At 35.9% G+C, this 14,855-nt stretch overlaps 1 protein-coding gene across 1 annotated transcript; it reads right to left on the bottom strand.

The window, feature by feature from the left end:
• Nucleotides 1-10,657: 10,657 nt before the first annotated feature.
• LOC127835811 (protein CIP2A homolog) lies at nucleotides 10,658-14,448 on the bottom strand. The gene is made up of 5 exons (XM_052362245.1): nucleotides 14,336-14,448; nucleotides 13,418-13,486; nucleotides 13,196-13,267; nucleotides 12,448-12,565; nucleotides 10,658-10,800 (listed from the first exon to the last, which is right to left on the bottom strand). Exons 1-5 carry the CDS (start codon nucleotides 14,446-14,448, stop codon nucleotides 10,714-10,716), a joined length of 459 nt encoding a protein of 152 aa, XP_052218205.1. The 3' UTR covers nucleotides 10,658-10,713.
• Nucleotides 14,449-14,855: the final 407 nt, after the last annotated feature.

Here is a 14,855-nt window from a genome sequence, read left to right as displayed (position 1 = left end):
CTTCCGAGTGGACAAGGGTACAGGAAATTGTTCCAGTTGTATAGAGGATGAATTTGGGACAAAACAAAATGTTTACTTAATTATATATGGAATTTTTTCCAATTGTATTGGGGATGCGTCGAGGACCCCTCAAAATGGGAATTCCATCAAAAATGCAAATTCATTTTTTTGTTCACAAGAATATTAAAAACATAAATTTTAAGTTGCATAATAGTTGCTGAACTATTAATCTTTACATGTTTTTCATATTTATTAATAAATACAAAAAAAAATGCATAAAGTTTAAATTAGATCACTTAAGAAATTTGATTTTTTTTTTAATTGAGAAAATGGAATTGCAATGGGAAAGGGTCCTTTTCAGTATATGTATATAATGACACTTTTCAAAACAGCAAAATCTGTGACAAGCCCCTTTAAAATAAAACATCCTTGAATCTGACAATAAAACTGAGAACAAAATGATGCTGAACCAGCCTAAGAGAGCAGCCAGGGCGTTTACTTGCCATTTTGGGAAATAGCTAATTTTCGGAATTGGGAATTTTTGGGCGCGAAACATTACTAATTTGGGAAAAAGTAATTTAATAATGTTTTTAAAATAAATCAAAGTGTAAGAAAAAAATCATATAAATTATAGATGAATACTTTGTCAGATGTAATCAAAATAAAATTGTGATAATCATTAGTAACTTCTGAATGTTCCTTTACTAAACAAAGCACAGAATAATCCTTACCCAGAAAATCATATCATTTCCCCTTCCCTGACAAAGTTGAGAATTTTCAATACCCTGATAAAGCACAGAATTTTTCTTACCAGGTTCAAATTTCTCCTACTCATAAAATCAAAGAACTTTCCTTACCCAGACAAAGCACACAATTATCCTTACCCAGACAAAGCACAGAACTTTCCTTACCCAGACAAAGCACAGAATTATCCTTACCCAGACAAAGCACAGAATTATCCTTACCCAGACAAAGCACATAATTTTTCATACCCACATAGATCCTTAAGACTAGTTTTCCCAAAATGTGTCTAACCCAGACAATGCTTTGGGGAACCAGAAATTTCCTTACCCGTACAAACGCAGCCGGGAACCAGCCCTCCCGGTCCTCTATGACCCCGTACCACCAGTCCTTGTCGGCCATATCGACCACCTCAATGAGGTCTTGGGCCCGAAACACGAGCTCCTCCTGGTCCATGGTGATGTGGTCCCACAGAGCCTCTGCGTACGTCAGGGCGTCTTCATACTTGAATAATTAATATTTCATAATATATATATATAATATGATCGCAAAACAAGAGCTGATCCAAACAGTGACCTCTCTGTCTATATGTGGACACCATATCCACTAGCATTCAGATAGCATTTGATAACAAGACTATTGCCAAGCAATATATGTCCTCTACCGGTTCCACCATTGTCAGAATTTAGTTTTACAAATATTTGTTGCCATAGAAACCAGAATGTTTAACATAGCAACAAAATGAAATGATGTGCAAAATGTCCATATTGCCATCTATCAATGTTTCAAGTTTCATGAAAAAATATTAAGAACTATAAAAGTTATTGCAGGATCTAGAAAAGTGTGACAGACAGATTCACAGACAGACGCATAGAGCACAAACCATAAGTTCCCTCCGATGAAACCGGTAGGGGACAATAAAGAAGAGGTCAAGCCTTAAGGTTTAAGTGCAGATTCCAGTTTTTATAGCACATCTAATATTAAGCTTAACATAACTTCATTCCCATTTTTTAAAAGGTTATTCTTTCCAAGCTACATATAAATCAATAATTCAAATAACAAGTCTGTATTGAATAGATGATGCTTAGTTGATAATAAACGACCTCTTAGCAGAACTGCATGTACATACGGAAGAAAAATTTGAAGAGAATGACAACTAAGGAAGAAAATGCCGGAGCAAATGACAACTTAAAAGATTTTATGGCGAAGACAATAAATTACATGATATTTCTGGACTTCAACACCAGTGAAAGATCAAGAAGTATACATTATTTGATAAATCAGCTTAATGATATTTTTGAAGGGTGATTTCTTTATATTAGTGGATTCTAACCTCATCCAGCCCTGTAAGTTGACTGGTTGATGATCGTACACTCAGACTCTTGCCTTGTAGACTGGTTTGGTCGAATGAAAGATCCGAGTCGCCTGAAAGACTGTCATTGTCGTTGTGTTTGGACAGGTTGTCCATGTGGAAATCTGAAAAATGCAGACTGGTCTATTATAATAGTTTTTTATGTGGAAATTTGAAACATTCGGACTGGTTTATTATAAAGGTCACAAGTACCCTGGCTGCAACCGATTTGTCATCCATGTTCAATGGCAAATAACACAGACATTTTGTTTATCGAGCCCCATTTCAACAAAGCTTTGTCAAAATTACTTTGTAAATGTATTTAGGCATTGCTTCCTGTCACAACTTCTGTACTACCATTCAGTTCTATCTCAAATATGCAATAAGAGATTGTTTCCAATTATATTAGCCTTTTTTAAATAATTATCAGTATTAGCAACAAGTCTTTCTTATGCTATTAAATAGGATTATTTACCACAAAATATTCAGTTTAGTCTACTAAATCTTTGTTTTGTTCATTTGGCAATGATCATGTTATATATGTGTGTGTGTGTATGTGTGCGTGTGCGTGTGTGTGCGTGTGCGTGTGTGTGTGTGCGTGTGTGCGTGTGTGTGTTTGTGTGTGCGTGCGTGTGTGTGTGTGTGTGTGTGTGCGCGTGTGTGTGTGCGTGCGTGGGTGCGTGTGTGTGTGTGCGTGCGTGCGTGCGTGAGTGCGAGCGTGCGTGCGTGCGTGCGTGCGTGCGTGCTTGCGTGCGTGCGTGCGTGCGTGTGTGTGTGTGTGTGTGTGTGTGTAAGAAAATGGCATTAAAATTATTAATGACATTAATGGAAATACCGACCTGGTTCGTAGACTACAAAACACTCACAATTCGTTTCAAACTCGACTCCATTGCACTTGAATCGATCTGTAAGGGAAATTAAAATAGTTTCTTCTAAATAGAATTCCGTTCAATTTATGATATTATGGAAGAAAGAAACGAACCAAATAAACATTTGTGTTTTCAAACATGATGAATCGATTTTAAAGGAAATATGTACTAAATAATATATATATATATATATATATATTATTTTATTTTTTTATGTATGTATTTATTTATTAATTTATTTACACAGCATTACCTTTTTAAATATTTCAAATTTATAACGCAAAAAGTCCTCATTTAATATCATCGATTCTTTTAATTAGATCAATTGTCTGTTTGCGTATTTTCAGGGTTCCATTTACATAAATTACTTAATTGTTCTAGCTTGACATGTATCACTTACCATCAATTGCCTTAGAAAATAATGTCCAGTATTCGTCCGTAGCTGTGTGTTTCATCACTAGCAGTAAATTAAAACGCATGTGTTTTGATGTATCGTAGTATGATGTAAGTACTTCAATTCGAGGTCCTGCAAAGATTAAACTAAGATAAAAATATGTGTAAATAGTGTAAACCTTTTCCTGCTCCTTCGTTTTGATAATTTATATTACCAATATAAATTTTACTGGTATTAAAACGCTTTGTTAATGCCTACAATATATAGAGGTTATTTACCTATTTTCGGGGTGTTACCATGAACTAATTTTCTAATTATCTAGATTTAGGATTCAAACTCGAGCTTGATACTGTCTAGAAAAAACATTCTGATTTAGTTATATCAAGATCGGATGAAAAACATTCCTTCTTAAGTGGTTATAACCTCAAACATGAAGACGCACATCACACACCACACGACGCACACCGGCCAGCGCACGACAAAGAATGTCGGACATCACAATAGCTCACGTAAAGCTCTATGAGCTCATGTGTCCTTAAGTGTGTCACAATATAAATGGATTTACTTCTGTTATTGTTATGGTTTAACATACTAGAATAGTATTGTACTTGTATTAAGCTTACTGTTCGTTGATATACACCTTGTAAATTGTCACCCTGGAGATTTACTCCCTGTATATCTTTATATGAAACACGTTTTATATTGATTAAAATTGGACTGGACTATAAACTGATTTCTTAACTCGTCTCGTGATAAGTTTATTTAGGCTCACAGATAATGTTAACCATGCTTAAACTGTTCCGTTATCAAAGAATGACAATATCCCACCATGTAGCTTGTATACTTACTTACACCGGAGTCTTTGTGTTTTTTTTCTTTAAAGTTGGCTCGACGTCTTGAAGATAAAAGTCTGCCTTTTTAGCCTTGGGACTAGCTTTGTAATTTATATAATTCGAAATACTTATTAGAACCCAAAGTAAGATAACACGCCTGTAGGATGTGATGACCTATTAACGTGAGGTTATTATTATTTAGGGGTGATTCATTTCCCATTTGCCTGCTGTGATTGCCAGAGGTTACTATCCGAAGGGTGGTCTTGTAACAATAATATGACAAAATATATTACGGTGAAACCACCTACCCATATTTTGGACCAGTGTACAGCGTACTGTCTTACTTTGACTTTACTTTTTGTGTACGCCAGAGTTTATGTACAAGTCATTGCTGAGTCTTCACGACTACCTTATGCGCTGACCTGCCCCTGTGACCTATCAGGGGGAAATATTTACTGTTAAGCTAAAATAGGTCAACATAAACACGGCTTCCCAGGTTTGTGCCGGAAAACAATTTTTTTTTAGTACAAATACACCAGTGCACGGTGGCCAATGAGACCTTACTGTTATCTGGAAGTCATCATCACTATCATTGCTATAAGTATGATCATCATCATCATCATCATCATTATTATAATTATTAGTATCATTATTATCCGTACTGCCACCATTATTTGTATTTTTTTTATTGCCACCGTTATCATGTTTATATATGATTGTGTATAGTTTCTTTATCAATGTGTGTGTGTTTTTACTGTGCTCTCCGCCCAAAGAGTGAGGGATCGAGCGGGATACAGGAAACGTCACTGGTTCTTTTAAGTACCAGGTGTAGAGCACCGATACACTGCACCCCCGTTTAATGTCCCTCGCGGAAGACATGTTAGTCAGTTAGAATAGTATTTACAGTATTAGTTAAACAAATGCACACCAACAATAACAACCCTATATATGAGCAGTGAACGAAAACTTAGTAATAAATACTTGCATGATGAGACTAAGGAATCATTAGTAAGTAGTAGTTTCAGAATAGGAATTGAATTGAATGGAGTATTATTGCTGCCCGTCAATATATATCAATACTCGAACACAGATACAAATATGCAATTTAATACTTTAAGAGGGGCATGGTACCTGTTATATGCAGACATGTGGTGATATTATATTAGTCTCGCTTAATTTCTTTTGCGAGAAAATTGCAGGGCGGGTAAACAATTTTTTCCCTCAATTGTACTGCTTACTCGTCGTCCATTTAACATATATCAAGCACTGTAAGCAAAATGCTAGAGAGAAAAGAACGAGAGAGCATGCGATAGACAAGAGTAAACCGCCACCATTGTTTTTATTTTGAATATAAAGTGGTTCATATCATCAGTGCGAAAGCGCGCGGGCGTGATGGAAATTCGCGCCTTGTTTGCGCCGCTAGCGCCGCTGACATGCTCTAGCCAATATAGAATAATACATATAACTACATTTTGAATCTAACATAAGGCAGTCATATTTAGATAAAACATTATTTTCACTTTCTTTGCGCGTACTTTTTGTTAGGAGAGAACTGTGGGGTAATTGAGATGGACCAATTTTCGCACTTATTGCATCTTGCAACGATGGATGGAAGTGTGGTAGACGCGTAGTCGGTAGCTGGTTACAGCTTAAGAGAGGGAAATTCGCGGAACCCTGGTTTTGTTATATACAGGCAGCGTATTTATTAAAGTGTGACCTTGGTGGTCATTTGGCCTAATGATATGTGTATTGTGAGTACCCTTCCGTCGTTTTAGTGTGTGAGTTTTGCCATGCGTTATATCAGCCTGTCCCCCGCCATTACGATTGGTGTGTAAGCACGGTAACGACATAAGGGCGTATGGGTAATCCCCTTAAGCTTGTCGTCGGCGTCCTGCATAACTGTTATCGTAAGAGGAATTGAGTGTGTGACAGACATAGACAACCGGGCTTATGGGTATTCAATTTCAGCCCGTCATCACTGGTTTGTTTAGTGCTGATTATAGTCAGAGCATAGTTAAGGATATTGACAGGTTTTGGTTCAGGCTACGTAGGAAATAGATAGGTAGGGTTATGCGTATGACTCGTATTCAGCCAATTATTGTTGTATATCTTTTTTCTTCACGATAAGTTTAGATATGTACCCATGGGTTTAATGAAGTCTTTAGGAAACGACCGGCACGGGCACGTGGTACGTGGTATTGACTGTGTAGACAACTGGGCTTATGGGTATCCCCTTTCAGCCCGTTATCACTGTCTTGATTAATGTTGATTACAGTCAGAGAATAGTTAGGGAACGATCGGCACAGGCAACGCGGTACGAACTTAATAGCGATACACGTCAAAAGAGTAAGTTAAATTGTTGTTACTGACCATATATCTGCAACTCATCATGCTACCAGTTTTTTATAAAAATATATTTTATATTCGATATTTTACATGACTCACCCGTTCCTCTAAGCCAAAACTAGAGGTTTGTCACAGACGTGACGAATACCCCCACATGCCGCATTGACACAGAATATTTTGCATGTTGTCTTCAAAAAAAAACAGACGTCATGCTCAATGTTTAAAACGCACTAAGTGACCCCTTGACCTAGTTTGTGACCCAGCATGGCCCATGTTCGAACTTGAACTACACATCATCTAGATACTACTTCTGACCAAGCTTGGTGAAGCTGTGATAAAAACTACCTAAATTAGTGAGCGGACACCATGCTCAATGTTTAAAACGCACTAAGTGACCCCGTGACCTAGTTTATGACCTGGCATAACCCATATTCGAACTTGACCTAGACATAATCTAGATACAACTTCTAAGCAAGTTTGATGAAGATGGTATGAAAACTACTTGAATTAGAGAGCGTACACCATGCTCAATGTTTAAAACGCACTAAGTGACCTCGTGACCTAGTTTATGACCCGGCATGACCCATATTCGAACTTGACCTAGACATCATCTAGATACAACTTCTGACCAAGTTTAGTAAAGATGTGATGAAAACTACTTGAATTAGAGAGCGGACACTATGCTCAGCGTAAAACGCACTACGTGACCCCGTGACCTAGTTTATTTCCCGGCATGACCAATATTCGAACTTGTCCTAGACATCATCTAGATACAACTTCTGACCAAGTTTGGTGAAGATGGGAAAAAAACTACTTGAATTAAAGAGCGGAACACCATGTTCAATGTTTAAAACGCACTAAGTGACCCCGTGACCTAGTTTATGACCCGGCATGACCCATATTCGAACATGACCTAGACATCATCTAGATACAACATCTGACCAAGTTTGGTGAAGATCGGATGAAAACAACTTTAATAAAATTTTATTAATTTAGTACAAATGGTCATTGGGTAGTGAATTTGTTAATTAAAGGGAGGTTTGTCAGAAGTTTGCGTGTGGGTGAGTTCATTATATAGAGTGAATGGTGTTTAAACTAGAACCGCTAGTATCGCTATTACTACCAAAGGCGCGCAGAGTGCGCTCTCAAGTGAACGTCTCAGCAAAAGGTTCATATTTTATTTAGGTATCCCGTGTCACGCAAGAATTTAAATACATGAATCCGCACCCGTGAGGCGATGTCTTAGGGCAGCATCAATAATAGGTTTTGATCTATATTAAGTGTATGTTTTTTTTAAGCTGCTAGTATACCACCGCTCAGTTCAAGGTGTTTTACGGTGTGATCCGGACATAAAAAGAAAAGATGCTAAAACGTATTATAAATGTTACTTTGCGGACAGGGGACGGGTTTGTAATAGTCCCCATGAAGACGCGACACCCCAGGTCTCCGGCGCGTGTACATGTAAGCCTTATCGTCCCGTTTTAATGTGACTGTATATGTTGATCTTATGACTAGAGGTGTTAAATATCGGGAAATCATGATCACCGCAGTAAATTGACTAGCGGTGGTCCTGTTCGTTATAACCTTTCTGGTTAATGATTGCGATCATTTCGCGTGCGCTAGAGAGTACGTTTGAAGGCAGACCTTCATGAGATCCTACACGGGCGAGTTGGTCAGCATGTTCATTTCCAAAAATACCTACATGACTCGGACTCCAAAGAAATTAAAGCGAGATATGTTTAGTTGTTAATTTAGTTATTTCCTTCAACAAAGAATATATTAAGTCAGGTCGCGTGTTGGATGTACCTGCTTTTAACCCTTGCAAAGCGCTGAGCGAATCAGATAGTATTACGTAGTAAGCAATTAGTCGCTAGCAGAGTGGTACGCAATGCTACCATAATTTATTTTTGCCCAGATAGTTGCATTATATATGCGCATGATGTTTTATGTCGGTTCCCCAGTTGTGTCTTTGAATGGCTTTTAAAACATTTAGGTCGTTTTTACATTGAGTAATATGGTTAAATATGTGATCTTTCCAGGTTAACTGTCAAATGTCATTCCAATGAACGTTATATTTTCGAGGAACGGAAGTGGTATGTCGCATAGTGTGAGTTGCGGAAGGTCGTTAAATGTTTGAGATTTTCGTGCATGGCTTGGGTTTTGATGGATTAATTAGAAAGCCATAATTAGACAATTTACACTGTCTAGGATTTTCCCCGTTACGTCTCACCTTAATTTTACGAGTTTTAAGGAACACTGCTAGCCATTTCAGCATGGTACCCTCTATTCCTAATTCATGTAGCAGCTGAATAGTGTGCATATTCCATAGTTTATATGATTTCAAGGCATTCGTTGTCCAAACACACGGCTGCCACTGTGTGCATGAGAAGTTGTGCCTTTTTATATCGGCTTTTAAGCGGACTATATGATCTTCGCAAGAGTGGTTCGACCTGCAGCCTGATTGAACTTTAGCAAATTGTTTGTGTTTTTCTTAGTATGCACAGAGTCTCGGTTTGATCATTTTCTGCATAGATTGGTAATGTAGAGGTGAGTGAGATCGGTCGATAGGAGGCTGCAGGATCTTTTGGTTTATTAGCTTTTATGATTGGAATAATTGTGGTCTCGTTCCATTCGTCAGGGAGGTTACCTTCTGCCCAAGATTTATTGAATAAAGTACTTATTATTATTTCGCAGAGGGCGGAATCTGTTTAAGAATTAAATAATAAATGTTATCGTCGCCAGGCGCGCCATTTTCGCAAGTTATAAGGGCCGCTTCGAGTTCAAACAGACTAAATGGAGCATTGTATTTGTGTGTGTCTTCTGATCGGTAGAGTGCAACCAGTCATGGAATTCATTTTTTAAGATCTTGTTTTCTTGCTATACAATCTCTAGAGTAGCTTTGGTCACTGCTTATGCTTCGATAATGTTGGAACAGCGCCGAGGCCTTATCTGCATTAAGGACAAGAATTTGGTTGTTTACGCAAAAGATAGGTGTTACAGTTGGGGGTCTTCCTTGCATTCGATTAACATGATCCCACAGTTCTTTTCTAGTTGTTTCATATGACAGGTTATTACAAACCTCATTCCAACTATCTATTTTAGCTGTTTGAATGACATTATTGACTCTTCTGCGGGATTCTCTTAGTTTTTCATATTTTGGTCCTGTTTTGATGCGGATGCATCTTTTCCTACATGTTTCGCGATATATTATGGTGTCATCGCATTCCTGATTCCACCATGGTACAGAGCGTTTAATTGTTTTAGGTTTGTTGTTTACAATAAGGATGGAATTATCAAGCGCTGTCTTAAGTTTGGTTACATGAGATTTAAATTTGATATGTATATCCGTATTATCTAGATTATGAAGGAATTCGTTATCACACTGGGTGTTTAAGGCGTTCCATAGCTCCGGAGATGCCCTGTTAATTTTATATTTGCGTTGTGTGGACGGAAGGTTATTTTCTATTTTAAGCTTAAGGTTTATAATGATCGGAAGTCACTGTTAAATGAATCCTCTAGATCTTTGCATTCGCTTACTGGATGAACGTGTGATGATATAAGAGATCGCGCTATCACAGTGATCTTCGAGGTCAGCAAGTCTCGTTATTTTGCCGTGGTTAATGAAGTTTATACTGATATCCGCGGTAGAACGAAGGAAAACCATGGTGCTTCCAAAGCCGGTCTGTAAAAAAGGTGCTACTGTGCATAATATACACGTGATTGTGTGTGTGTGTGGGGGGGGGGGGTGTGGGTGTGTGTGTGTGTGTGTGGGTGGGTGGGTGGGTGCGTGCGTGCGTGCGTGCGTGCGTGCGTGTGTGTGTGTTTGTGTGTGTGCGTGTGTGTGTTCGTGTGTGTGTGGGGGCATGACAGCATGAAGTTATTTTTTACCTTAGGATTGTACAAATAAGGCCATACAAGCGCCAGATTAATGTAAGAAAAAATCCCTAATACCTCCATTATTATTTCTTGGATTATTTCCTATTCTATTGATATTTCTTGGATTATGAGATAACATAAAGTACATAACATCACGAGGATTATGGAAACCACTGACTAACTTTAAAATATCTGAAAAAAGTCATCGAATAATTGCTCACCGGAAACGCGATTTAATACTCGCAAAATCCTCTCTTTTGTTGTCAGTGAAGTGACATTTTCGGTAGAAACCGCACGCTTAGCTCACTTACTGTGTTTACGAACCGTAACCTCTTCGTTTTCAAACTTGTCTGTTGACAAAGTAGAGAGTCCTCTGGTTGTTGGAGAGTCCTGTTAATAATATAGGCACCCAAGATTACGGGTTATGTTACAACTACACATGCTAGAAGCTGATGTTGAATTCAATACAAAATGCCAAGTATTGCGTTCAATGATCTAATCCAGCCCCCTACAGTCTATTGACAAACAACTTAAATAATTAATAATTATGCAGCATTAATTTATTAAAATGAAATTTTAATCAAAATACTTTCTGCAAAGATTTCATTAATATTATCAATTGCTTCGAACTAGTTTAAATATTGATCTGTAAGATATATTAACATTTTAATAAAGATGCCGATCATATCTTAATATTTATATTAATTTAAATCATGGTATCAAATTTGAGCCAAATTATACAATTTCAAATAATATGCACTACGCGATAGCAATGAATTTGAATATATGCTTCACATGGTGCATAAGATAGATTTCTACGGATAGTTACTTTAGTTTCGTTTGCATCAAGTTAATATCGTGTCTACCTAAATAGATATATAGAGGATATTTGTCGGATTCGGTGGATTATCGATTTTATTTCACGAGTGAAATAAAATCGATATTCCATCGAATCCAACACATTTTCTTTTTATTTTATGCTTTTTTCACCGTTTATTTACATTGTAAATGAGTTTAACTGTATTATTCCGCTGGATTAATGACGTCATTTCGTCCAAAAAATGACGTCATTTCACAGTTAAACATATTTAATTGCCAATTATGTTTTAGGGGGGGGGGGGGGGGGCACACAAACGACTAAGAAAGTGTACCTGTTAAGAATACTTTGATCGTTTAAGAAAGAAATCTGCATTTTGAAACAGGAATTGATTTTCCTTTATTAAAATTTACGTGAGGAACATCAAGGCCCAGAATTGCTGGCCTAAATTGACTCTCAGATACTTATGTGATCTGAGCTGGGATATAATTTTTCAAGATTATACTGGTACAAGGAGTAAAACGTGTTGTTATAGACAGAAGTCATCATGGATGATTTTGATTATTTCTTTATCTGCTTCAAACAAAGACTTTAGATTAACGCTTTGAGCTCATTTAAGGGTACTTATAGTTTTAATAGTAGTTGATCTTATTTATTAAGTTATATTACAGCAATAAGTATGTTCAGATTGAATAATGCACTACCAATTATAGCACTCATTATATCGAAATATTGAAAAAAGCGACAAGTATATGAACTTCACTGAAACACAAATTATACTAGAGACCTTATGTATGACTAGTAAGCCGTGACTTGAATGAATATGATATGATTACTTGTATAAGGTCTGGTATCTATGTGGTATTTTATTAATCATATGTCTGATACCTTGATATGAGAACATATATGACATCAGTTAATTGTAGCTTTTGTATGTTACATGTATGCTTTTGGGTAAATATCATTAGCATAGTTGAAACAAATTATTTTATAATGTGCAGATTAAAAGCTTATGCATCACCGCTTTTAGGAACGGTTCATGATTTAAAGATAGGAGTCAATTATTTCGTTTTTAAGTTACAAAAGAATCCTTTGAGTTAATTAAACGTTTTCAAAATAAACAAGAGAAAGCTATAATGCGGGTACAAAGCATTATTGAATGGAAAACTATTGCAATTTACTAATTAGCTGTTGGAACATAACACATTTTAAATATTTACCGTCATATTCACCTGATGACCGCTCAACAGCTTGTCATGGTTATTAAGATCTTTTTGAGTCTCATCATATTCTTGTTCCAATTGCGCTTCTTTTTCAATCAACTGCTTAAGTTGGTGACTGAAAACGCAACAAAACCTTTTCGATAGTTGTCAATACTTATCAAGCATAAACATTTATCTATTTTCATGTGGGGAAAAATGTCATAGATTTGTATGTACTTGAGTGTGATGCGAGTTCATTCTGTTTATAATCAAATATAAGCAGTTTATTTAATTAATTCACTGGCTGCGCTTCAATGCACAGGCAACTTAAGCTTTTTTTTTTGTATCATCTTTAGCATGACTATCAATAGTTAATATATACTGATGGCGGAAAAAATGTACACCCATGTTGTTAATTGACATATTGCTGACACCATAATATCCATTGTTTGTACCATAATTGTGTTTACCTTTACCTTGCTAATCAGCTGAGTCAAGCGAGAGGGTATCGCGTTGTATGTTTTAGCTATTTTCCATTAAACATAAATTGAATTATTGTGTAATATAAACATTCTAAGGTAATTCTTTTTCGGTAAACATTATAACTGGGTTAATGTCGAAATGTATGAAAAATATACTTTATAAATATACATGTTAGAATATAAGTTATGTTTAAATGGCCAAATTCAAATTTGATGAGAATCTCTTTTTTGTAATGCAACAGCGATTCCAATAGAGAACGTTTGAAACAAAAGAAGGAACAAACCTGGGTTCACCTCTAACGCCTAAGGTCACAGCAGACTTACGTCTCAGTACCTCGACAGTTTCGTTCAATGTGCTGCAATGATACAACAGTTGGGGAGTATTGTATTCATATGTTTTCGTGTATTGCAGGTTTAAACGTTGTGTATTAATTTTTAGAAAATTCGGGTTCGATACAAAAGCGCATCAGTTTGTTGTAAATAGAGACGATATTACGAAATCTTACTTCACTCTGTTTTGCAGTAGTTTTGTCTTCTTCTTCAGGATGATAATGTGTTCTTCTTGTGTTTCAATTCTGTATAAATTTGATAATAAATGACATGCATCACGTGCAGATAAAAAACTTTTAAATATTAATTTAACCGTAAATGGTTCCAATATGGTAATGTTCATAAGACTATTATTTGTTTAAAATGTCTAATATAATAATGCAATATAGAGCTAAACCATCACATTTCGCGATTTAAACAACTGTGACAAGAAATATTCAAGCAATTGTTTATTTATGATAATGCCAAAATTTTTAAGCGTTATGATATTAATACAGTATTTTAATGCGATATTTACTGTCGTTGCCATTTGTTTCTGTCTTCTTTACTGCAACACAAATATTAGTAATTATTATGGTTATAATTAAAATTCGTTATGAGGATAATGATATTAATAATAATAATAAAAAAAAAAATAATAATAATAATAATTATTATTATTATTATTATCCTTCTTCTTCTGCTTCCTCTTCTTCTTCTCCTTCTACTACTTTGTCTTCTTCTTTTCCTCCTCCTCCTCCTCCTCATCACCATCATCATCGTCATCATCGTCATCATCATCATCATCATCATCATCATCATCATCATCATCATCATCATCATCATCATCATCATCATCATCATCATCATCATCATCATCATCATCATCATCATCATCATCATCATCATCATCATCATCATCATCATCATCATCATCATCATCATCATCATCATCATCATCATCATCACCATCATCAAATATAACATAAAATTGAAGACATAACTCTTTCAAAACATTTCAAACTGTTTCAAACTGCTGATTAACAAGACAAATGCTGTACTTTTATGTAACAAGAAAAGGCATTACACTTTATTATTAGTTTTACTCAACGTACTGTAATGACAAATTTAGTTTTTTAATATCTTCTTCTCTGCGTGCTATCTCTTGTTGTAGGAGGTCCTTTTCCTTCACAAAAGTTTCTTCCCTTTTAACACAGATATTTCTCATATCTTCTAATAATTGTTGTAGGAGGTCACATGCCTTCACAAAGATCTTTCTCGTGTCTTCTAATGATTTTTTTCTTTTCGGCAGAAGTTCCCTGAAATTAATAATAACCACCATGAACAAAGAAAAAGATTTTGATCATACGTTGCATCTGCACCAATGTTCAATCAGACTCTTATGCAAATGGTTTTGCTTATTTTAGCAACTCGATAGGATACATTTAACTTATAAATGTAATTAAATTGTACTTAAAATAGGAAAACTCAAAGTTTTCGTTAAATGAAAACTTTTTATATTGAAAATTAACCGCGTATATTAAGAAATACATGTAATGCATACTTTCAAATTCTACTTTAATTTGTTGAAGATCATTTTACAGTTTAAATAATTGGAACTAAAACATGAGGAAG

Source organism: Dreissena polymorpha, chromosome 6, assembly GCF_020536995.1.
Source record: "Dreissena polymorpha isolate Duluth1 chromosome 6, UMN_Dpol_1.0, whole genome shotgun sequence".
Lineage (NCBI taxonomy): Eukaryota > Metazoa > Mollusca > Bivalvia > Myida > Dreissenidae > Dreissena > Dreissena polymorpha.
This window is presented reverse-complemented; position numbering and strand designations above follow the sequence as displayed.

Excerpts from the sequence above, each read along its gene's own strand:
- LOC127835811 (XM_052362245.1), bottom strand. The coding sequence starts at position 14,448 with ATGAGAAATATCTGTGTTAAAAGGGAAGAAACTTTTGTGAAGGAAAAG. Across the intron at positions 13,487-14,335 it reads AAACTAAATTTGTCATTACA|AATTGAAACACAAGAAGAAC; the intron begins GTACGTTGAGTA and ends AAATTTATACAG. Across the intron at positions 10,801-12,447 it reads GTCATCAGGTGAATATGACG|GACTCTCCAACAACCAGAGG; the intron begins GTAAATATTTAA and ends TATTATTAACAG.